Below are 22,822 nucleotides of genomic sequence, written 5' to 3'. Positions count from 1 at the left end.
TCTATCCCTCCTTATTCCCATCTTCTGTTCCGTGCTGTCCTGGGTATCCACCAAGTGGATCCAGGGCTCCCTATGCCCTTCTAGGGATGGCTCAGACCTACCTAGAACGTTTCTAGCACACTATTCCCTGGGGCCATTTTGTAGTCTAGCCCGTTCCAGCTGGACTCAGATTGGCTGACAGTGCAAATCAGCTTTCCTTTGGGCTGGGCAGAGGGTGGAGCAAGCAGAGTATACCCTGCTGAATTTGCCCCCCTCCCCCCCTGCACTGCTCGTGCTCCCTCTATCCCTCCTTATTTATAAATAAATAAAATCTTTTTTTTTTAAAGATTTTATTTATTTGACAGAGAGAGAGACAGCGAGAGGGAACACAAGCAGGGGGAGTGGGAGAGGGAGAAGCAGGCCTCCTGCGGAGCAGGGAGCCCAGCAGTCCCATGTAGTCAACAAGTCCGTAAGAATTAAGTATCTCCAGGGCCCAGCACTGCCCCCAGCTGAGTGCCCCGGGAAGGCTAACTTAGAGCTCCCATTCCCAGGGGCAGTGCAGGGATACCCTGGCAGGAAGGGAGCAAAAGACTCTATATCAAAGGGGTGCGGGCAGGTCACCAGCCTCCCACCAGCCCCCACTGGCCCCGACACTGCTCCCTTGGCTTTACAATGCTTATTGATCCTTCTGCTGGACCAAGTTGGATTACTGGGGCCCAAGCCTCTCCCAGATGGGGCTACCAGGCAGGATGTCAATTCTGGGGAAAAATTTAGAGTGAGTCACCTCCCCTTATTCCAGGAGGTGAAGAGACTGGAGGATAGGACTCCCAGTAGGGCCTACGCAGGACACTCGGGAGAGGTCGTGTTGGGAACTGGATGTTTAGTTGGTAAAGACCTTTCCAGCAATAGAGTATACCCTGCTGAAGTTCTTCCTATGGCCTCCTCTTTACGCACTCAATCTTGCTATCCAACATTCCTGTCTTTTTTGCCCTTCCTCCTGTGTCCAAAAACTTGGTACCACTCTACCCAGTAAGCTGAAGAGGAAAGTGTGGGTGGCTGGATCTTGTGTAAAAAGAACCCTGTGAGGGGCACCTGCGTGGCTCAGTAGATTAAGCATCTGCCTTCGGCTCAGGTCATGATCCCAGGGTCCTGGGATTGAGCCCCAAGTCAGGCTCTCTGCTCACCTCAGCTTTGCCCCCCTCCCCCCTGCACTGCTCGTGCTCCCTCTATCCCTCCTTATTTATTTATAAATAAATAAAATCTTTTTTTTTAAGATTTTATTTATTTGACAGAGAGAGAGACAGCGAGAGAGGGCACACAAGCAGGGGGAGTGGGAGAGGGAGAAGCAGGCCTCCTGTGGAGCAGGGAGCCCAATGTGGGGCTCGATCCCAGGATCCTGGGATCACGACCTGAGCCGAAGTCAGACGCTTAACTACTGAGCCACCCAGGCGCCCCATAAATAAATAAAATCTTAAAAAAAAAAAAAAAAAAAAGAACCCTGGGTATCAATACAAGATCCTGGACCTTCTTAGCTACCACACATTCTCTTCCCAGCTTTGTCATTTACAGAGCTGTATGACCTCATCTAGGTTGCTTGACCTTTCTGAGCTCACTTTTCTCATCAGGAAAATGAGCACAATAATAATAACAATACCAGTCTGTTGTGAGAATAAAAAACACGAGAGGGCTCTGTAACCTCTAAATGCCTGTGCTTTTGTGAATTAACCTGGAACTGGAGAGACAGTCAGTGAGTCCCAGACTCAGTGCGGGGAGAAGTTGAAGTGATAGAGATAGAACAAAGTTAGGGGCAGAGTTAGTAGCCTGGTCTAGCGCCCTGTCTCCTCAAGGGTAGAGTTTTGGATCATGGCAGGACTGGGCCAGATTGGCGCACTCAGGAGATTCCTATGGAGGAGGTGGAGTGGGAGGGGGGAGAGAGAGAAGCTATGGGAGGGCATGGCTGGAAGATAGGCTGAGACGTTGGGGGTCCCCAAGACAGAGCTGTGGGTACCTTGAGCTTTCTCAAATGCTGTCCTCTGGGCCTCAAGAGAAATCTATCTTGGCTGCTTCTCTTCTTTCATGGTGCTGGCCACTTCCTCTCCTGGAGGGGTATTCCATGGGTTAGGCAGTTCGCTTCCTGTGTGTTGGGGGGGGGGGTGCTCCTACAGCACACAGGCTGAGGAGTCGTGGTAGGAAACTTGACAGCTGCTTCCCCACTTCCTGACTTGGGGCACCTCTCCTCTCTCCCCTGGACCCTCCTTGTGCCTAGGTTCTACATCAATGGGCAGGAGGAGGGAAACAGGCTGTGCGGACAAAGAGGTCTTATTACTATCATTACTACCTATTATTATTCCCATAATACTCTATTATTAACATGGCAGTGAAGAGGCCCTGAGGGAACTGGGGGACCTGGAGGAGCTGACCAAGATGGGGCAGGATCAGGACCTAGAAGAGTCACCTTCCTGTGCCTGGCCTAATCTTAGGGTCCCCATCCTCTTCTGAAGGCCATGCAAGTGGGAGAAGGGGAGGAATGACATTTATTGAGACTCTGAGAGTTGCCAGGTCCTGACCTGGGCCTTTCACAAATATTATCTAACTTATTCATCAGAGCTCCATGAACGGAGAATGGACAGACGAGGAAATGGAAGGATAATGCCGCAGCCCAAGGTGGGCGGGGACACCACCGTCCGGGAGGAAGGGTTGAGGTTTGAACCCAACACTGCAGAGCTTTCATCTTAACACAAAGCCCTTTAGGCCAAAAAAGGGAGGGAAGCCTTCTCCCTCCCCATCCCCCTTCAGCTCCCATCCGGGGAAGTACGTTGTCGTAGGTGGCGCGGAGGGAGGTTGGTAGAATCTGCCAGAGGGGCTGCGACAAACAGGGTTGGGCCGGCGAACCTGCAGCTAATTCCTGGGCCGGTCCACGTGGGCTGAGCGACCCGTCCCTCCAAGCGTGTGCTACGAAGAAGACTGCAGGAAGTGACCTCTCCAGACCACAATGGGGTCCCCCCTGTGCCTCCACAGGGAGGTTGAGTGACCTCAAGGTTCCTCTCTGCTCAGTTCGCCTTGGCCTTTTTTTTTTTTTTTTTTTAAAGATTTTACTTATTTATTTGACAGGGAGATAGAGAAAGCCAGAGAATACAAGTGGGGTGGGGGAGGGGGAACGGCAGAGGGAGAAGAAGCAGGTACCCCGCTGAGCTGGGAGCCCAAGATCATGACCTGAGCCAAAGGCAGACGCTTCACGGACTGAGCCACCCAGGCGCCCCTCGCCTTGGCTTTTCTCTACGCGGCTCCCCGAACTGGGGATTCGGGTAGGGAGGGGGGGGTCGCCCCAGCAGAGACAGCCGGGCAGCCTCTCTTTTTCCCTGCCGAGAAGGGGAAGGAACCCAACACAGGCTTGATTCCTACCCCCACGCCCCACCCCAGGGTCGTCCTCGTTTTTCTGATTTGCACAATGCCAAGGGGGAGCTGGCCAAGCTAGGAGAGGGGGCACGGGCTGCGGGGGCAGGACACCCCCGGCCCGGGAAGCAGCCAGCAGATGTCTGGAGCCCACTCTGCAAGTCCCAGCCGGTGCACCGCGCGACCGCAGAGCAAGCCCACCCCCTCTTACAAGCAGCGACCCTCTCATCTAGGAGACGCTCCCTGTCTCCCGCCTCCCCCACGATCGTCCCCTGTGTCCAAGGCCTGGAGGAGCTGTGGTTCCAAGGAGCGGCAGACGGCAGGCCACGAGGCTTGGGCTGTTGGGTAAGCAGCCCCCCTGCCGGTACCAGCCGTCCCCGCCCGGCGCCCAGCGCCTCCAGTGCGTGACCGAGCCCCCGCCGCGGCCCCGCCCCCCGCAGCCCTGCCCCGGCGGGTGCGCTGCGCGGAGGGGAGGGCCGGCCGGGGCAGGAATGCGCGGCGGGCGGCGCAGGAGGCGAGCGGCGGAACATGTAAGGGCACATCCCTCGAGCTGCCGCCCAGCGCGCAGGCAGAGCCCAGCGGAGCGAGCGGGCGAGCGCGGAGCCAGTGCGCAGCCGGGCTCTCGGGCCGGAAAGCCGCGGCGGGCACCGGGCAGTGGCGGCCGGGAGCGGCGCGGAGGAGGGCCGGAGCGGGGGCTGCGGGCGGCGAGCGGGCGGCGGTGGCCGGAGGACTGCGCGGCGGGCGCACGGGGCAGTCGGGGCGCAGGTGGCAGGGCGCGCGGCCAGCCGGCCCCGGGCGGCAGGATCCGGCGCGGCCGAGCGGGGAAGGGCGCCGCGCCCACCGCAGCCTACAGCCTGCCCGGGACCTCGGGGCGCCCATGACGGCGGCGGCGACGGTGCTCAAGGAGGGCGTGCTGGAGAAGCGCAGCGGCGGGCTGCTGCAGCTGTGGAAGCGGAAGCGCTGTGTGCTCACCGAGCGCGGGCTGCAGCTCTTCGAGGCCAAGGGCACGGGCGGCCGGCCCAAGGAGCTCAGCTTCGCCCGCATCAAGGCCGTGGAATGCGTGGAGAGCACCGGGCGCCACATCTACTTCACGCTGGTGACCGAGGGCGGCGGCGAGATCGACTTCCGCTGCCCCCTCGAGGATCCTGGCTGGAACGCCCAGATCACCCTGGGCCTGGTCAAGTTCAAGAACCAGCAGGCCATCCAGACAGTGCGGGCCAGGCAGAGCCTCGGGGCTGGGACCCTCGTGTCCTAAACCCCCTCGGCTTACCATCTTACCTTCATGCTGCGCACCCTCCCCACCACGTGGGTCCCAGATGTCAAGTCAGGTAAGCCCCTTGGGGACTGAACCCTCTTTCTCTCCTCTCTCCCTTCTCTTGCCCCTACGGAGAAAATGAGGGACTCCCACCAGTATTCCACTTCAAAGCTGAACCATGCTGGGGCCAACAAAGAGTAGGAGCTTAGGAGTCTGAGCAAGGGGGCCCAAGAGCTGGACATTGCCCTCCGGCTTTCAGGCAGGAGGGTCCTATGTGACCCAGGTGGCAGAGAGGAAGATAGGAGGGATGGGCCTCCCTATCAGGTTGCTTCTGCCCTGGCTCCGGTGGAGGGAGGCTGGCCTGAATATTCCCTTGAGGCTTTCCGCACCACCGCTTTCAGGGAGCTGGGGAGAGCCAGGGGTGGGATGAACTGAAGTTTGCCCCTCCTTGTGCTAGGATCAACAGTCTACATAGAAGAGTTTGAGCGTGGAATTGGGGCAGAAAGGTAGCCTCCTTCAGTTAGCAGAGTCATTAGGGGTTGAGCACAGAACCCAGCTCCCAAGGTGGGGCCTCAGGGGGAGGGTCTGACTAGGCTGGGCCAGGACTCCGCTACCCATTCTTGACAGTGGGTATTGGGTCCTAGGGCCAAGCTGCTGGCAGACCAGAGGTGTTGGAGAGTGGGCCACCGATGCCAAGGGGGAGTGGGCCTGCCCACCTGCCCCTGAGTGCCAGCTAGTGCCCAGCTGGGCCAGAGGAGAAGAGGCTGGAGAAGGGGGTGGGCACCTGGGGTGTGTGGGGGGGAACGGGTGCAGGATGGGGTCAGGATTTGTTATTTGTGAGGTCTTAATCCTCCTTGAGCAGTAGGGCAGGGGGTGAGGGGCGGATTTGTGGTCAGGAAGGCCCAGGGGAGGGACCAGGAATAGAACCTAGAAACTCTGGCTCCCAGCCCTGTGCCCTCTTCCCCAGATGCCCCTCCCTCCCCGTGGGAACTAGGAGCGGGACCGGGGAAGGATTTATACCACTCAGGTTTTCATTTCTCGGGTGGACACCCATACCCCCCTGGCCCTCACTACCACCTCCCACACTGCCTCAGCCTCCAGCCCTCCAGCTTCCCCACCTTAACAAATAGAGTCCCAGGGCGCCTGGGAGCCCCATCTGGTGCCATCTACCCCTTTGGCCCTCCTGCTGACTGTAGTGAGGGTTAGCTGAGAGCTTGGGCTGAAGGCAGACGTGCTGTATTGAGAACTGACCCCTCTTGGTCCCTCGGGCCTCAGGGGGGCTAGGAGGAAGCAGGCGTGGATCATGGTGTGTGGCACACGTACTATTTTCTGCTTTCCCCTGCTGTGGAGAAGGTTGGGAAGCCCTGGTGTGAAACAGCTCATGGTGGATACTTACTCTCCCGGGGTCTGCCCCGCCCTCACTGCTGTTCTTTCTTGCCAGCTCTCCTGCCCCTTTTGGCTCATGGGGCATGACTCTGCTCCCTGCATCCAGGCAGAAGCCGTGGTCCTGTGGCGGAGGCGTTGGAGCTGAAGGAATGGACAGGGCCCAGGGCGGAGGGCAGAAGGCCACGTGGGGCTGAGGATGAAGATTCAGCCTCTGGACACTCTGAGACTCTCAGGACATTCCCAGCTCAGGGCTTTGTAGCCACAGGCCTGACTTGTATCTCATGATGGAGCGCGGGCATCAAAGCATCCTCTCCCCAGCGGCCCTGTCATCCGTCCTGCAGACTGCTGGTAGTCCCCAGCTTGGTGTCATGCCTGGAGGAGGACATTTCCCCGTGGGGTGCCCAGTCAGCGCCTCAGGACTCGGGAGGCCAGCCTGGTACCCAGAGGGGGAACCGCCCTGGCATCACCTCTGGACTCACCTGGGTGGGAGGGAGCTGACCAGCCCTGAGGCCCACGCGTGGGGGTCTCCTGCTGCTTAGGTCCTTCTGGGACCCCCACCCATCCAGGCCTTCTCTTTGCACACTTCTTCCCCCACCTCCTGCCCATCTTCCCCCCACTGTGGTGCTAGGCCTGGAGGTGGTGGGGGTGGGGTGGGGGTTTGACCATTACCATTTCATGCCTATCCCAAAATGAAGATGCCCTACAAAGGGCAGTGACCACACTGTTTGCCGAGTGGAATTCTTTTTTTTTTTTTTTTTTTTTTTTTAAAGATTTTATTTATTTACTTGACAGAGAGAGACACAGCGAGAGAGGGAACACAAGCAGGGGGAGTGGGAGAGGGAGAAGCAGGCTCCCCGCAGAGCAGGGAGCCCGATGCGGGACTCGATCCCAGGACCCTGGGATCATGACCCGAGCTGAAGGCAGTCGCCTAACCAACTGAGCCACCCAGGCACCCTGCCGAGTGGAATTCTTTGCCCACAAAGACCCCAGTGCTTGGAAGTTCCCTCTCCCACCCCCGCTTTCCCATTCCACAGCCCATTCAGAAATCTCCAGCCTAGGGAGGGGGAGACATGGCAACCCCAGGAGGCATGACCTCAGTGGTCCTAGGAAGGAGGAACCGTCAGGACTGAGGGATGTTATACGGGCCAACTCGGCCTCTGGCGATCTTCTCCAGAAGGCCGTGCCACCCCTGCCATCCTGGGAGCTGGCTCAGCGTTCTGGACAGAGCTTGTCTCCCTGTCATTTATACACTCAGGCTTTATACATTCGTACAATATGTGCAGTAAGTACTCCTCGTGGGGCGGTTTAGGAGGAATAATTTCAGCACATGAGAACCTCAAGTACAGAGAACTAGCTGCCTGAGTTATTCAGAAACTATTAATCGGGTAGCCCTCGAGATCTTTCCATGTTGTGGCCGGCAGTTTAGGCTGCCCTCCCTTCCTCTGTGGTCCACCACGTCTGGCCTTCCCTGTGGCAAAGCAGTGGCCTACTCCAGAGTCTAAATTAAAATTACCGAGGAATTTTTTTACAAATATCTCAGTTATTACCTCATTAGGCTTTATACCCGTCTCATGAATAGCTTAATCCCAGTGTGGCAAAGAAGCATCATCTTCCATGCCAACCCTGACCAGGGCTGAGAAAGATCTGGGCTCCCCAGCATGCTGTGATCGATTGGTGATGTCTGCCATGGGCTGGGGAAAATGCCCAGGCTTATAAGGGGTTGGGGGGGAGGGATGGTGAGAAAATGGTGTCTGCCACCCCTTCCTTGATGGAGCCAGGAGAATGGGAAAGGGTTAGCTTCTCCATCCAATAAGACGACCTCTAAAATAGAATCCTTGCTCTTCCAATTGAGCCCGAAAGGTGACCAATGGTGGGGACTCAGACATGAAGGAAGAAAAGAGGTATCCAGGCCCTCCGAAGTGGGAGAGTGGGAGCAGATGGGAGTGGGATGCAAGGCAACCCAAACTTGTACTAAATGCCTCTTATAGGCCAGGCCCTGTGCTTGGCACTGCAGATCCCGGGTTGAGGAACAATCTGAAACCTGCCCCGAGGAGCCCAGAGTCCGGTGCGGAGATAAAATGCCAGTTGGTGCCTGTAGTTGGGCTCTTCCCCCTGTGCCCAGCACTGGGTCGGCCTCAGGGGAGTTTCCAGGATCATTCTGGGAGCTTGGCAAAGGGCAATGGGGGCGCAGCCAGCCTGGGCTGTCAAGGGTAGGGGGCACACGAGGTGGAGGAGGAGGCCGACTCCGGGTTCTGGCGCTCCCTGCTTTTCTGGAACCCAGCCCTGTCGGTTCCAACTATGCTTTGGTTCCTGCCCAAACCCAGCTTCGGTTTCTCCCCTTGCTAGGAGAGTCCCAGCCCCTCTGAAGGACGTGCTGCGATTAGAACCCTTCACACAGACCCTAGAATGTAGTAGGTCCTCAATATACATTAATAGAGATGGTGGTTGTTGCCATGGGAAAGAACACTCCCTCCCATTTGTAAAAGTCCCGTAGCTTCCTGAAGGCTCCAAGAACTCGCAGCACAGAGACTGGGGGCTCACATGCTGAATTTAGTTTTTTTAAGGATCTGTGACCTCTGGGGAGCGTTGTCTCTCTGCTGTGGAGGGAGACACCCTGCTTCATGAATTCAGGGGTGTCTTCACTGGTCCGGCAACTCCGAATTCTAAAAATGGAGCATAGGCCTTCACCCTAGGAATGCTTGGCTGGACCGCAGAGTAGGGTCAAGGCCTCTTCGGGGGCACAAACAGGCCCTGACAGTGCCAGCAGACATGCATGAAATGGAAAAACTGCTCAGTGGGGCCTGAGGACGCTGTAAGGCCAGGGAGGGCCTGCTGCCTTCTCTCCCCCTGGCCTCACCCCCGCCTGATGCGTGAGTCATGGATGGGAAAATGAGAAAGGGCAAGTCCCGGCCCAGCAACTGGGAGGCCTCTGAGGCTAGGGGCGGGGAGACGGGGCGAAGGGGATGGGCTTGCTCAGGTCAGGGTGAGCTGAGGCTGGGGCTGAGGCTTTGGCAAGAGTGAGCCTGTTCCAAGGGTGAGAAGGAAGGCCAGCGCGAGGGGCCAGAATTGGAAACCACAGTCAGGCGGTGCTGCGGGAGGGAGTGGGGGTAGATCTATGGGGCCTTAGGGCGTGCAGCTCTGAAATCTGGCCCTGCCCAGAAGCTGGGGATGCATAGGTGCCGTGGGCAGGTATCCTACCAGGACCAGGGGCCCGAGGGCCCTGGTCAGACTGTGTTTTGCTGTGCGCCATGCTGCTGCTCGGCGGCTCGGTGAGCCCCGGCTTGGCCTCCTCCAGTCTCTGCTCTAGTCTGCGGGCCATGGTCCCCCAGCGTGTTCTGTCCAGAATGCAATCCATTCTCCTGCTTAAAACCTCCAGGGGCTTCCCCACTGCCATGGAGGAAGTCCAGGCTCCTTGGACATGCCCTCTCCTTAATCAGGGCTCTTTCTCATGCCTGCCCGCACAGTCTGCACACACGGGGCCCCTGCATGCCGCCACCCCCATTCCAGGCCGGCAAAGGCCGCCCCGCACTCCCGGGCCTTCGCACCCCCCTCCTTCGGCACATTTTTGCATTGTTGGCTCACCACCTCGGAGGAGCCTCCCCAGTTCTGCCTCCAGTCCAGGCTGAGTAACCGTTCTCTCCTCTGTGTGGCCATAGCTCTTCCATTAGTCACCCTGCGTGGCAGTTGGCTTCCTTGTCTGCCTGTCGACTAGACCGTCAGCACCTGTCATCTGCATATTCCTGCTCCCTCAAAGTATCTGGTACACACACAGCAGTTTCTTAATGGCAAAGGGTAGATCGAGCTTACTCTGTGCCAAGCATTGATCCAAGAACTGTTCAATTATTGAATCATGTAATGCTCCAGCAATGCTGTGAGGTCGCTGTTAATTCTTAGAACTCCCATGTTTTCCATTAAGAAACTGAGGCCCAGAGAAGTGAAGTGATTTGTTCAGAATCACACAGCCACTCTTAAGTGGCGGAGCCAGGATTCAGCCAGGTCAGTGGGACTCTAGCATGTTCTCTTAACCCAGCACCAGAGGATTAATTCTCACTGGATGAGTGAATGAAGGAATGGAGGAATGAACCCACAGTGTCACTGGGAGAAAGATGCTCAGGAGCTGGGAGAAAGGAGTTAAGCCCAGAGGAGTGGGGAGTCCGTCTTAGGGCTGGGGTGTGGAGGAGCTGACCGCAGCCAGTCCTTGAAACAGTGGTGGGTCTCACTATAGGAAAGGACATGGGGAGGTGTCCTGTGGGTTGGGAGGAGGCGTCCTGGGGCAGGACTAGTCTGGAAGAATGGAGAGACCCAGAGTGGGAAGGTACAGTGAGAACTCTGAGGGAACACATAGTTTTCCAGGCTGAGTGCTGGTCCTGTGTTGGCCCAAAATGCTGTTTGTCTCATGATCTGGGTATAGGGCTGCCCCATCCTGCATACCATGCTGCAGAGAGCAGGGCTGTCGGCTCAGTAGATGTGACCCCATGTGGCAGCAGGTCTGGTCCCAGAGGCCCACAGGCAGGGCTCACACCCAGCTAGGGCAACCAATCATTCCAGTTTGCCTGGGACTCTCCAAGTTTAAGCACAGAAAGCTCTGTGCCCCAAGAAACCCCTCAGTCCTGGGCAACTTGGGACAGTGGGGCACCCTATGCCCTGCCTCAGGGACGGGAAGCACGGCCGCTCCCACCCTCTTAGCTCACCCGTCAGCTCTGCCCACAGCTCTGCCCTCCAGTGGGGCCATGGAAGAGTCCAAACCTGGAGCAGCGGTGCGATGGCCCAGGGGCATCAGCAGCCTGGACTCAGGCAGGAGCGGAGGTTTCTGCCGTCCTTGGAGGGGACACCGGGCCCCTAGCTGCAGGGAGGAAGGAGAGCCAGGTGTCTTTGGGGGCTCTTCAATCATCTCCGCTTCTACCGGCCCCCAACCTCAATGTAATTCAATTCATCTCAGCCTGGCCCTTTGTTAAGCACCTGTTAAGTACAGAGGCCTGTCCAGTCTCCGAAGATCATCGAAACAGAGAAGGCAGCAAGGGAAGGGAGGGGACTGTCAGGTGGGGACAGAGCTGTGACGGGTGGGCGGGGGATGCAGGTGGTCCTTGGGATGGAGGATAGAGTTCTATCAGAGAGAGGAGGGGAGGCAAGGCCTTCCAGGGGTAGAAATGACCTGTGCACAGGTGCCAGGCTGGACAATGTGGGGTGGCACAGGAAACACAAGTAGGTTTGCACAGAACCTGGAGGTCCAAGAACTGAGCACAGAGGAGGCGGGCCGACTCAGAGCCTATTGACCGGCGGGGGGTCTGAGCTTCTTTCATTGGCAGCGGGAGTCTGTCACGAGGCTTTTGTTCTTTTTTTTTTTTTTTTAAGATTTTATTTATTTGAGAGAGAGAGAGCCCGAGTGGGGACGGGAGGGGTGCACCACAGAGGGAGAAGCAGGCCCCCCGCTGAGCAGGGAGCCTGACTTGAGGCTCGATCTCACAACCCTGGGATCATGACCTGAGCCAAAGGCAGATGCTTAACGACTGGGCCACCCAGGTGCCACAAGGCTTCTGTTCTTAACACATACACACCCTTTTATTTTTATTACAAAAATGTGTTCATTGAAGAAAAATGTGAAAGGACAGCTCATTATGAAGAAGAAAACAAATATCACCTTTCATGTTTCTATCTGGCAGAGATAATCTTTGTTAACATTTTGGTGTATTTCCCTCTACATTTATTTCTATGCAAAGAGATATGTGATATATAATTATTACATATGATATGTTATGTGATTATTTTTCACACATGGGGTCATGTATTTTTTTTCTATTATATACAAGGTGGTAATAAATGTTGGCATATCTAAACCTCTGTGTCTCTGGTTGTTTCTTTTCTTTTTCTTTCTTTCTTTCCACTTATTACTTTGAAGTCAAATTAGCTTTCCTAAAGTGGAATGGCTGGGTCCACCCTGGAGAGCAGGGTTGGTGTGGTGAGCCCTGGGTTTGAGAATGGGTGTTGGTGGTGGTCTTGGGGAAGGGAGACCCTGGGAGCGGGGAAATCAGTTTGGAAGCAATGAGGCCTAAGAGCCACGGTGGGAATGGAAGGGAAAGATGGGAGCCAATGAGGAGACAGTGACTAGTTGGTAAATGCCCACTGTGGGGCGGGAACTCATGTCATCCACGTGGAGGCATTCAGGTAGCAGTGAAAAACACTTATGCTCTAATCACAGATCTGAGTGTGAATCCCTGCTGGGTCTCTCATTAGCAGTGTTATTTGGCACCCCGTTAAAACGGGAAGGATAATAGCCTACTCCCTAGGATCATGGTGAGAATTAATTGAGGGAAAGCCTGTAAAGTAGATAAGGCACAGAGATAATGCACAGTAAGTGTTTGTTACTACAGTAGTGTGATAATCCTCCCCTTGACCTTGCTCTGCCTAACCCCCATTTAGAAAGCTGCCTGTAATGAACAACTTAAACTGGCAATGCTTGCCCGTGCTTTTACCTGATACCCACCCCTAACTTCCACGGACCGCGGCCTAAACTGGGCTAGACTTACATCCCTTCGGGATAAGTGTCCATCTTCCAGCCCATGAAACTGACATTCAGAGACGTGAGAAGTCGGCGGCAGGTGCAGACTCGGGCCTCCCAACTCCGGGACCCACGAGGTTCTCGCGACATCCCGGTGCCTCCTGGTGTTGGAACTTCCTGGTTAGAAGTGAGGATGGAGAGAGCAGGTGATGCTCCAGCAAGATTCCTTTGTCGTCCGAATGCGCTGCACTATCATTATCTTCACCAGCACCGCTAACCGGGCTCCACTCCAGTGGCTCAGAGCCCTTCACACACAGAAATGCCCCTTCCCCTGCCAGGAAGGAGAGGGCGAGTTGCACAACTTGTCTGAGTTCACAGAGCATGTCGCACACCACGCCAGGAGGAGAACATGGGAGTCTGGCCCAGGCCAGCCCCGGGGAGCCCTTGGCTGACTCCCTGTTGCAAAGGGGTTGAGCCTCCATGCTTACCCAGACAGCAGAGGTAAACAAACTGCGCTCAAAAAGCAACTCTAAAATGCTGACAGCGTCTATTAATTATACTTGACTGCGGTGGTCAGGGCTGCAGTTTGGAGCTTTTGGCTATTTGTGCCAAGAGAGACTTGAGACTCTGTGCTTGCCCCACTTCCAAAACACATACGCCCAATGGCTGTTTCTCACAATCTGGGTGGTCCATCTTGAGGGTCCAGCCCAGAATAGTTTATTTCTCCAGCAGAACAAAACATAACCCTCCCCCGGCAAGGTCTCTGGAAGCTCCACTCCCCACCATCTTCACCTTTCAATCCTGGAATATTTACCATCACCCTCTGTGTTTCTTTCCAGCGCTCTGGCTCTCAAGGAATCTTCAGGTGTGATCTTGTATTATCAAAACAGGAAAAGCTTGGAATATTTCCTGCTAGATAAGATGGTAAATCTAAGGCCCGGGGAAGTAAAGCATCCTCTGCAAGGTTGAGCCATGGTCCCTGAGTGAACACCCAGTCTGAAATTAGATAGACGAATGTTCCTAGCTGGTCATTCTGTTGCAAGCTGCGGCATGTATGCATCTGGGCCACTTAGGAGTTTAGGGAGGGGACAGCCTCTCAGCTCTTTCTCCTTGGCCTCTACTGGCTACCTGGGGGCTCCTCTCAGCTAGCCCACAAGTCCTCTTTGCTGTCAGCACCCACTGCTGGCCTGAGATACTTGCAATGTAAAAAGTAATGCTAAGACGAGCGATGCCTGGGACATGCAGGGAGACCTGGGTCCACCTCGCTTTGCCCAGTGCCTCCTGATTCCCAGATCTACAGCCACGAGGTCTACCTGCACGGTTTGGTGAGAGGTGCACCCCACCTCAGCAGCCGATCACTTGTTCCTTTGGTCAGCTGCTTCTGAGCCTGGGCGAAGCCTGGCTGCTTCATGCAGCCCTCGGATTCACTGTCCTAGATGGGAAAGTGCAGGAGGGCAAGGCCCTGCATATCCTTACTGTGCTCACTGCTGGATCCTCAGGCCAGTGGCTGGTCTGTAGCAGGTGCGCGTAAAGAGTGTGGAGAGAGCAAATGGGAAGTTGTGTGTGAGTGGTTATGTACGTGTGCCTGTGTGTGTCTGTGGGTACTATGTTGGGGGCTCACTGCCTCTCAGGGCCATCTCCTGGCACACTTCCAATAAAAAGAGCCCGGAAGACATTAGGTGGGTATGTAGTCAGGTGGAATGCACTGAGGGGACCTCTAAGCGGCTCTCTGTAGGAATGCTGATAGACTGGGCCTAGGAGGCAGCACTCTGGGTCCCTCTTCCAACTGGGCCAATACCTGGCCCTGTGACCCTGGGCAAGCTGTGGGCCTTGTTTTCCTCACTTGTAGAACAAAGGAGTCAAAGTAAGTCAGTAGGGGGGCGCCTGGGTGGCTCAGTCGTTAAGAGTCTGCCTTCGGCTCAGGTCATGATCCCAGGGTCCTGGGATCGAGTCCCACATCGGGCTCCCTGCTCGGCGGGAAGCCTGCTTCTCCCTCTCCCACTCCCCCTGCTTGTGTTCCTGCTCTCGCTATCTCTCTCTCTGTCAAATAAATAAATAAAATCTTTAAAAAAAAAAAAAAAAAAAACAAAGTAAGTCAGTAGGTTCTAAATCCAGCAGATGATCAGAACTTCCTGGGTGTTTGCTAAAAGCACAGAACCCTGGCCCTACCTGCAGCTCACTAAATCTGACCCCCTAGAGCTAGAGCCCAGGAATCAGTATTTTCAGTCAGCCCCTCACCCCACCCATGGTGATTCTGACGTCGCCAGGCCAAGGAAATGATGCTCAATGACCTCTGACAGTCATCAAGAGCTCAGGGCTGCTGTCCTGGCCGCCGGGAGCCTGTTGGAGGTTTATTGAGCAGAACCTGCTGAATGGTGTTACACACACACACACACACACACACACACACACACACACCCTGCAATCTCATATATACCCACGTAGCTTCAGCTGCCACAGTCCTGGGGAGTGCCATCTGGCAGCCAAGGGCCATCTTGTTTCTCCATTTCCTGTGTCTTCCTCAGATCTTAGCTTGCCTTGTGATTTTACTTTCTCTGATCCCACCCTTATCAGAAGAGTCCCTGGAGAAGGGAGCCCACATGGGGCACTTGGCCTCTGGCCACGCTCTTACTGTCTGGGTCTCGGTGTTCATTCCGTCCGTCCAGGAATAATATGCCAACAAATTGGTCAAGGCCAAGAAGACAAGGTCAGCGAGCGTGCAGTGCAACGTAAATACCTGGACTGTTTGCAGGTAGTTGTGGATTCCCTTGGCGTGCTCGTCACATGGCAGCCCTGCTCTGGTCTTTCCAAGAGAGCTCCATGCTTTTCTTGGGCCTTTGTTCCTGCCGTGACCGAGCCGGTCCCTGCTGTACGTTTGAGACCCAGTGTGGGAGTCCTGGTGGCAGGCAGACCCTAAAAAGGCCCCCAGTGGTCTCCACCTCCTGGCTGCTCTTGTATAAACCCCTCCCCTTGAGAGCAGATTGGCCTAGTGACTTTGTTCCTAATGAATAGAATTAGATAGGGCGTCCCTTCTGTGAGGTGGCTACCTAGGATTGTGATCTCCATCTTTTGCATTCTGACCCTCTCCCTTGCTCGCTTGCTGAAGCAAACTGCCATGTGGGAAAGGCTCATGTGCTCGGAACTGAGGTGGCTTCTGGTCAAGAGCCCCAAAGAAACTGAATCCCACCAACAACCGTGTGAGTTTGGAAGCAGGTCCTTCCCCAGCCAAGCCTTCCAAGGGGACCCTGTTCCTGGCTGGGCTCCCAATTTCTGCCTTGTGAAAGGCCCTGAAGCAGGGGGCCCAGCCAGGCATTTCCAGGTTCCTGACCTGTAGAAATTACGAGATGAGAAATGTGTGATGTTTTATGCCACTTAGTCTGTGCTAATTTGTTGCATAGCAATGGATAAATAATACAGATGTCTTCTTGAGGAAGATTTCCCATGATTCTCCTCATACCCCAGTCAGGGCCAGGTGCCACGCATCTGCTCACATTCATCAGTGCCCTGCACACACTCTTACTGGAATAACATTGGTTTGCTTGTCTCCCTCTCTGGGTAGGGACCACATGCTCTTTACCTTTTATCTCTGGGGCCTGGCCCTGTGCCTGGCACACAGTAAGAGTTCAATAAATGTTTGCTGAGTGATGGAGATTCTAAAATCTCTATCCCTCCTTACCTCCCCACCTCTCCCCAGATTTGATGGTTTGCTTTTTCAGAAATGGGGTCAGGTCATCCCAAGATTACTGAGCAGTAGACAACACTAGAATGCTCTGGGCTGTAGGAGGGTGCTGGGTGAGCACAGAGAAGATGCTCAGGGCTCAGTCCAGTGGTTTTGGAGGCCACATGAATCACTGGAAAGCTGAGAATGGGGAGTGAGGAAGAGTGGGGACCCACTTGGACAATGCACCATCTCTAGCTGGCCTACTGAGCACAGGACATCCTACCTTCCTACCTCAGGACATTCGAGAATGTTTCCAGGCTGGAATGATGTCCTTTGGCCAATTAAAGTGCTATCCCAATGACAGGGAAAATGAACTCCTAGAAAAAGAAATTCCCCAATCGGGGTGCCTGGGTGGCTAAGTCGTTAAGTATCTGCCTTCGGCTCAGGTCATGATCCCAGGGTCCTGGGATTGAGCCCTACATTGGGCTCCCTGCTCTGCGGGGAGTCTGCTCCTCCCTCTCCCACTCCCCCTACTTGTGTTCCGGCTCCCGCTATCTCTGTCAAATAAATAAATAAAATCTTAAAAAAGAAAGAAATTCCCCAACACAACCTAAAAAAGAGCTACTTTGCAAGGAGCCAGACCAGGCACCTACTCACCTCATTCCACCAGGCCAGGAGAGCACAACCAATAGCTTCCTGCTATAATAATCTACCATAAACTTGGTGGCTTAAAACCACAGAAATTTATTCTTTCACAGTTCTGGAGGCCAAAAGTCCAAAGTCAGTCTTGGGCCGATACCAGGCTGAAACCAGGGTATTGGCAGGCCGTGCTCGCTCTGGAGGCTCTGGGGAAGAACGGGTTCCTGGCCTCTCCCAGCTTCTGGTGGCTCCAGGTTTTCCTTGGCTTGTGGCAGCATCACTCCACTCTCTGCTTCCGTGGTCACACTGCCCTCTTCTCTTCTGTCTGTAATCTCTATGTGCCTCCCTCTTATAAAGACACTTGTCATAACATTTACAGCCTGCCTGGATAGTCCTGAATAATCTCCCCATCTTAAGATCCTTAACGTAACCACATTTGCAATGTCTTTGCCATATGAGAAAACACTCAGAGGTTCCAGGGATTAGAATATGCACATTTGGGGGCCATTACCAAGCCTACCCTGGAGGGTGTGCCCAGGAGAGAAACTGAGGCATAGAGCAGCCCAACATCATATTCTCATCTGAAAACTGAAGGCTGGAGTCTGAACTTCCAGACCAACTTCTTGGCCACTAACCCCCATCCCCGAATGAAGGGAGGCCCAGGACAGACAGGGCCAGCTCTGCCTTTGCCCATCCTGGTATGGAGGGAGTCCAGCCCTGCCTTCTCCTGGATCCCTTGGTTCCCCTTTCCTGGCCCTCCCCTCTGCTGGCGCCTGCGTGGGAGGCCCTGGCCGCATGACAGGGGAGTCTGGCTTCAGAGCGGGGACTCTTCCTTTTCTCTCCTGAGAGCAGCATCTTTCCCCAGCTCCGGCTTGGTAGCCCCATAGTGGGGGAGGCTGTAAATCCCCCACCCACCCACGGGAAACAGCTGGGTCCCAGGCACATCCTGTGGACTTAACCCTTTCCAGGCCTGCTGACCACTCCCTGGGCCTGAGCTTCTGCTCCTGTGTGTAGTGCTGACCAATGGCCCCAGTCTTGTTCACTGCAGTGCTGAAAACTGCCCATCCAACCAGGAGCCGGGAAGGGGCAAGGTCTGCTTACCCCCTGGGGTGGCTGCTGCTGACCACAGCAGGAAGGGGGGTGCCTGGGACACAGGAGCCTCCTAGCCTCCAGAAGGTCTTTGTTCAACACTGAACTGTCCAGGGCTCTGGGATGAACCAGGACCAGCTGGAAATACTCATATTGGCCCCCCAGGGCGCGGCTGCTGGAATCTGTTTACTTAGCTTTCTCCTCGCCAGACTGTATGTGTCTAGGGAGTAGGGACTTTGTTTATCTTTGGCTGATAATAAATTCTTATAAATGGCCTGAATAATGCTGAATAAAGCTGTCCAGAATTATTCTCCCTCTCTGCGTCTTCTGACATTGGATTCATTTGGGAAAGTTGCAATGGTTCGAAGGGTGTGAAGATGTTTCATAAAGTTAGGAAATCACACACCTTAGGGATGATTATTAGAGTCTCAGAGAGGCTGGAAGCGGACAGCCTTATCTGCAGGAGGGTGGGGAGGCCATCCATTAGCAGGTTCTCGATAGTAATAATCTCTCTGCTGGTATGTGCTGGTAATAAAATTTCATGGGGTTTTCATAACTACTATCTTATTTCATCTTCCCCACTGCCTGGAGCAGAGATGATCCTTCTCACTCGTGGATAAAGAAATGAGAATGCAGAGACGTTTAGGAATTTGTTCAAAATCGCCCAGTGATTGTGTGATGTCGGGGCTGGGATCAGAACCCAGGTTGGTGGGGCTGAGAACTGGCCAGGGGGGAGCAAGGAAATGCTGTAGGCACCAGAGGGGTGTGTGTGTGTGGGGAAAGCAGGGCCAGCAGGAGAGACAGCAAGCAAAAACTGGAATATGAGGCCCCGGATAAAGGTTAGGTAGTCTTAGATCCTACGCTGGGTGACTGAGGGTGGTGGCTGGGCAATAATAGCATTTTATTGAATGCTAAATGTGGGCCAGGACTCTGCTAGGTGCAGTGTATGAATTATGAATAATTCATGTCAGAAAGACAGCAAGGAACAAGGATGGGATGGAGGCTGTGAAGATAGAGGACGGGGAAGTGAGGTTTTTCAGGAGGAGAAAGGGGCCTGGGGCAGAGGCATTGTGATTAACAGTATGCCTGCCTGCTCAGAACAAATCCTGGCAGATGTGTAGGCCACTGCGGGCTGGGAGGGAGGCATTAAAACCTAGCACTCCAGAAGTGGGCTGGGCTGTGAGCCTGGACACTCTGGCCCCGCCCTGATGGACTCTGATTGCCCCCGCCCCCAAGTCTCAACAGAAAGACAATAGTCCCAGAGAGCCACCTCCTCGGGGGATAGGACAGGCGGGTGCCAGCCTGCCCAGCAGGACAAGGAGCCCTTGTGCAGGCCTCCTGTCCAGATCCTGCTCCACCCTCCCTGGCCCTGGGGGGTGGTCGGAAGTTTAGATCCTGGGGTGGGAGGAGGCCTGGAGCTCACAGTAAGGGCCAGCGCTGGGACTGGGGTCACCTGGAGGTCTTCAGGGCGCCAGGGTGGGGCTGGGTAGAATGCTCTGGCTTTCGGTATTGGCTGCCCAGGGCAGCTTCTAGTGGAGCTTGAGGAGTGGAACAGACATGCTGAGGTTTCCAGACCTTTCTCATTTGACCCACACGACACCCCTGTGGGATGTGAATGGAAGGGATGCTTTGTCCCGTTTTATAGAGGAGAAAACAGAAGTTCGAAGAGGTGGAAGCTTTAGCCGAGGCCACCCAGGGAGAAAAGGCATAAGAGGAAGCTCCTGGATTCCTGCCAGGATGGGGAGTGGGGCGAGGAGGCGAGGGGTGAAGAGTCTATTCAAGGCTAAGCGGATTCAGGAGACTGGGGGCCATCTGAGAAGAGGGAGGCAGGCTCCTGTCAGCCAGTTCACCAGTCCACCTTTTCCATTCCCTTGCATTGCCCTCCCCCCAGCCCGCAGGCCCCTGGGAACCCAGGCCAAGCCTGCAGCATTCCAGGAAGGGAGGCACGGGGTCCGGCCGCACAGCCCAAATCTACTCAGCTTCTCCTTGAAATTCCACACACCCAGAGCCTTTGGCAGGAGCCCGGAATGCGCTTCATCTGAACAATTTGTCTTTCATGGCGCGTTTGCATCAATTACCCCATTGTTCCTTTCCCCTTTCCAGGACCACTAGGGCTGCAGAGGCGCTCCGGGCGCGCTTTGGGGGCGGGGGAATGCGCGGCGCGGGGAGGCAGGGGCGCCCCCTGGTGGTCCAGTCTGCACGCACACGTGCGGGTGTCCCCGCGGTGCTTGTCACGCCGCAGCCGCAGCAAACCTTCCAGGTGGCCGCCCCGGCTCACCACTCCCCACCCAGGTCCCAGGATCCCCGGGTGGAGTAGGAGAGAGAGATTCTGGGCGGCAAGAAGGCACAACACAGGTGGGTCAGGCACTTCATAAGAGAGGGGTGCTCTGGGGGCGCCTGGGTGGATCAGCGGTTAAACGTCTGCCTTTGGCTCAGGTCATGATGCCAGGGTCTTGGGATCGAGCCCCGCATCGGGCTCCCTGCTCCGCGGGGAGTCTGCTTCTCCCTCTCCCTCTGCCGCTCCCCCTGCTTGTGCTCGCTCTTTCAAATAAATAAAATAAAAAAAGAGAGGCGTGCTCTTGTGAGAAAAAGGGATAGTCCGTGGGTCCAGGGTCAGGCTTCAGCCCCCGAACTTCCCCCCACACCTGTGTGAGCATAGGTGAGTCAGCTTTGGGGCTCAGGGCCTCATCTATGAAATGAAAAGCCTGGCCCGGAGAACAGTGTACAAGGGCGCTGAAATCCTGGGTGTGGACGCCTAGCCCAGGGGTCTGAATCCGGGCTCTGCCGCTTGCTGGCTGCCTGCCAGCTCTTCACCCTGATGAGGGTCTGTTCCTTGCTTTGTAAACCGGTGACAATGATATAGTCAGTCCTCATTATCGGTGGATTCTGTATTTGCAAATCAGCCTCCTTGCTAACAGTTATTAGTAACCCCCAAATCAATACTTGTGGCGCTTTAGCGGTTGTTTGCAGACGTGTGCAGGGTGGTGAACAACCTGAGTGGTTCAAAGCACACGTTCCCAGCTGAGGTTGAGCAAGGTGATGCTCTGCCTTCTCTTTTGGCTCTCATACTGTAGACAAGTACTCCTTTTGCAGTCTATTTAGTGCCATATTTTTGTCATTTTGTTGGCGATTTCGCTGTTTACAGTGGCCCCCAAGCACAGTGCTGAAATGCCGTCCGGTGTTCCTAAGCACAGGGAGCCTGTGATGTGTCTCACAGAGAAAATCCATGTCTTAGAAAGGCTTTGTGCGGGGCTGAGTTAGAGTGCTGTTGGCCAAGAGTTCGCTGTTAATGAATCAACAGTATATATTAATAAGGTGTCTTCAAGCAGAAATACACATACAACAAGGTTCTGTACTGATCGGTTGATGAAAATGTGGTGACCAGAGGCTCACGGGAACCTAACCCCGTATTTCCCCAGGAGCAGTGGTTCTGTATTTGCACATTCAGTGTTTGGGTGGCTTGATAGAACCTAAGAACCCTGAGTAACGAGAATCAACCGTACTTACCTCACGGCTCTGCTCTGAGGCTGGAATATGTCTAGTGTGGCCCTGCAGTTCTTACAGTTCTTGTTCTGTGATGTGTGAGTCCGTGTGTCCATCCCCTGAAGCCCCTGGACCTAGTGGGGTCGGCCGCCCCGAGGTGGGATCCTTCCATGGGCACACACGGAAGCATCACCAGCCAGGCTTTGCGGCTCAGACCCGGAACTTCCAGCAGTGACATTTCATTCATTTGGTGTCATAAAAAGGTCCACACTGCTCTTGATGACTCCGAAAGACTTTCCACAGACATTTCCTCATTTGCTTCTCACAACAATACTGGGGTGGCAATGTCATTGTTCACATTTCATAGGCGAGCCTGAAGTTCAGAGAAGCTACGTCCAAGGTCAAGGCCACCCGGTTATTTAGCTAAAGTCAGAAAGCTGCTCATTCCACCAGCTTTCCACCACCAGGCTTGTCCCTATTAAAACACGATGCTCCGGGGGAGGTAAGAGCCAGACCTTGTTATTGATATTTAAAAAAGTTTTTTTTAAAGATTTTATTTATTTATTTGTCAGAGAGAGAGAGACAGAGAGAGCACAAGCAGGGGGAGTGGCAGGCAGAGGGAGGAGCAGGCTGCCCACTGAGCAAGGAGCCTGATGCGGGGCTCGATCCCAGGACCCAGGACCCTGCGCCGAAGGCAGAGGCTTAACCGACTGAGCCACCCAGGTGCCCCTTGTTATTGACATTTTATTGTGAATGAGTGCACTGAGGTCCCCAAAGAAATTGGCTGAGAGCAAGTGGGAGATGAATATCTGAGCGACGCCTCTCTTCTGTGGCTAACCCAAATCACCCCTCTTCTCCTACCTCCCTTTTGCCTGCAGCCCCTGTGGGCTCTGAGTCACCTGCCCCACTGTCCCCACGGTTACCTTCCTACACACTCAGTATACCACAGCTACACCTAAGCCTCCCTCCTCCATCTCACCCACCTGCCCATCCCTCCCACATCCTCGCAATCAAGTTAGTTCTATCTCAAGTTTCAGTTAAATTAAAAGTATTTACATATTTCTTGACTATGTAAATATTTTGCATATCCAAGCCATGTCGTGTATTATGATTCACATCCCCTTTTCATACAGCTTCGTTCTCTGAAGTTAAGTTGCGCCCTGTTTTTATTTGCTCATTGGTGTGTGTGTCTGTGACTATATCAGCCTCTATTTTGCCGATGGCAGAGTAAGCTCAGGACATCCAGACCCACAAGGGAATCTAGGAATGTTCTTTCCCTCCCCTCCCCTTGCCTTTCTTTCTTTTTCCTTTCATAATTTCTGAGCAGCCACTCCCCCCCCCCCGCCCCACCCACACCCCCACCTCCTGCTCTAATCTGTGGGGGGTACTCACTGGGCCTCATCCACAGCCGGCAGTGATCTTGGTGTTTTCCTCCCCATCA

General features: G+C 54.8%; 2 protein-coding genes across 4 annotated transcripts in view; both read left to right on the top strand.

Annotated features, from left to right (window-relative positions):
* Window positions 1-3,836: 3,836 nt before the first annotated feature.
* On the top strand, window positions 3,837-11,847 carry PHLDA3 (pleckstrin homology like domain family A member 3). The gene is made up of 2 exons (XM_036086706.2): window positions 3,837-4,700; window positions 6,069-11,847. Exon 1 carries the CDS (start codon window positions 4,250-4,252, stop codon window positions 4,625-4,627), a length of 378 nt encoding a protein of 125 aa, XP_035942599.1. The 5' UTR covers window positions 3,837-4,249; the 3' UTR covers window positions 4,628-4,700; window positions 6,069-11,847.
* An 8,252-nt stretch (window positions 11,848-20,099) lies between these two features.
* Window positions 20,100-22,822, top strand: part of TNNI1 (troponin I1, slow skeletal type) — a 28,951-nt gene continuing 26,228 nt past the window's right edge. For all 3 annotated transcript variants that reach the window (XM_078078258.1, XM_078078259.1, XM_078078257.1), the window contains exon 1: window positions 20,100-20,253. The gene's annotated coding sequence lies outside the window, so the exon portion shown is untranslated. The remainder of the gene's footprint in view (window positions 20,254-22,822) is intronic.

This window comes from Halichoerus grypus, chromosome 7 (genome assembly GCF_964656455.1).
Source record: "Halichoerus grypus chromosome 7, mHalGry1.hap1.1, whole genome shotgun sequence".
In the NCBI taxonomy this organism is placed as follows: Eukaryota; Metazoa; Chordata; class Mammalia; order Carnivora; family Phocidae; genus Halichoerus; species Halichoerus grypus.
This window is presented reverse-complemented; position numbering and strand designations above follow the sequence as displayed.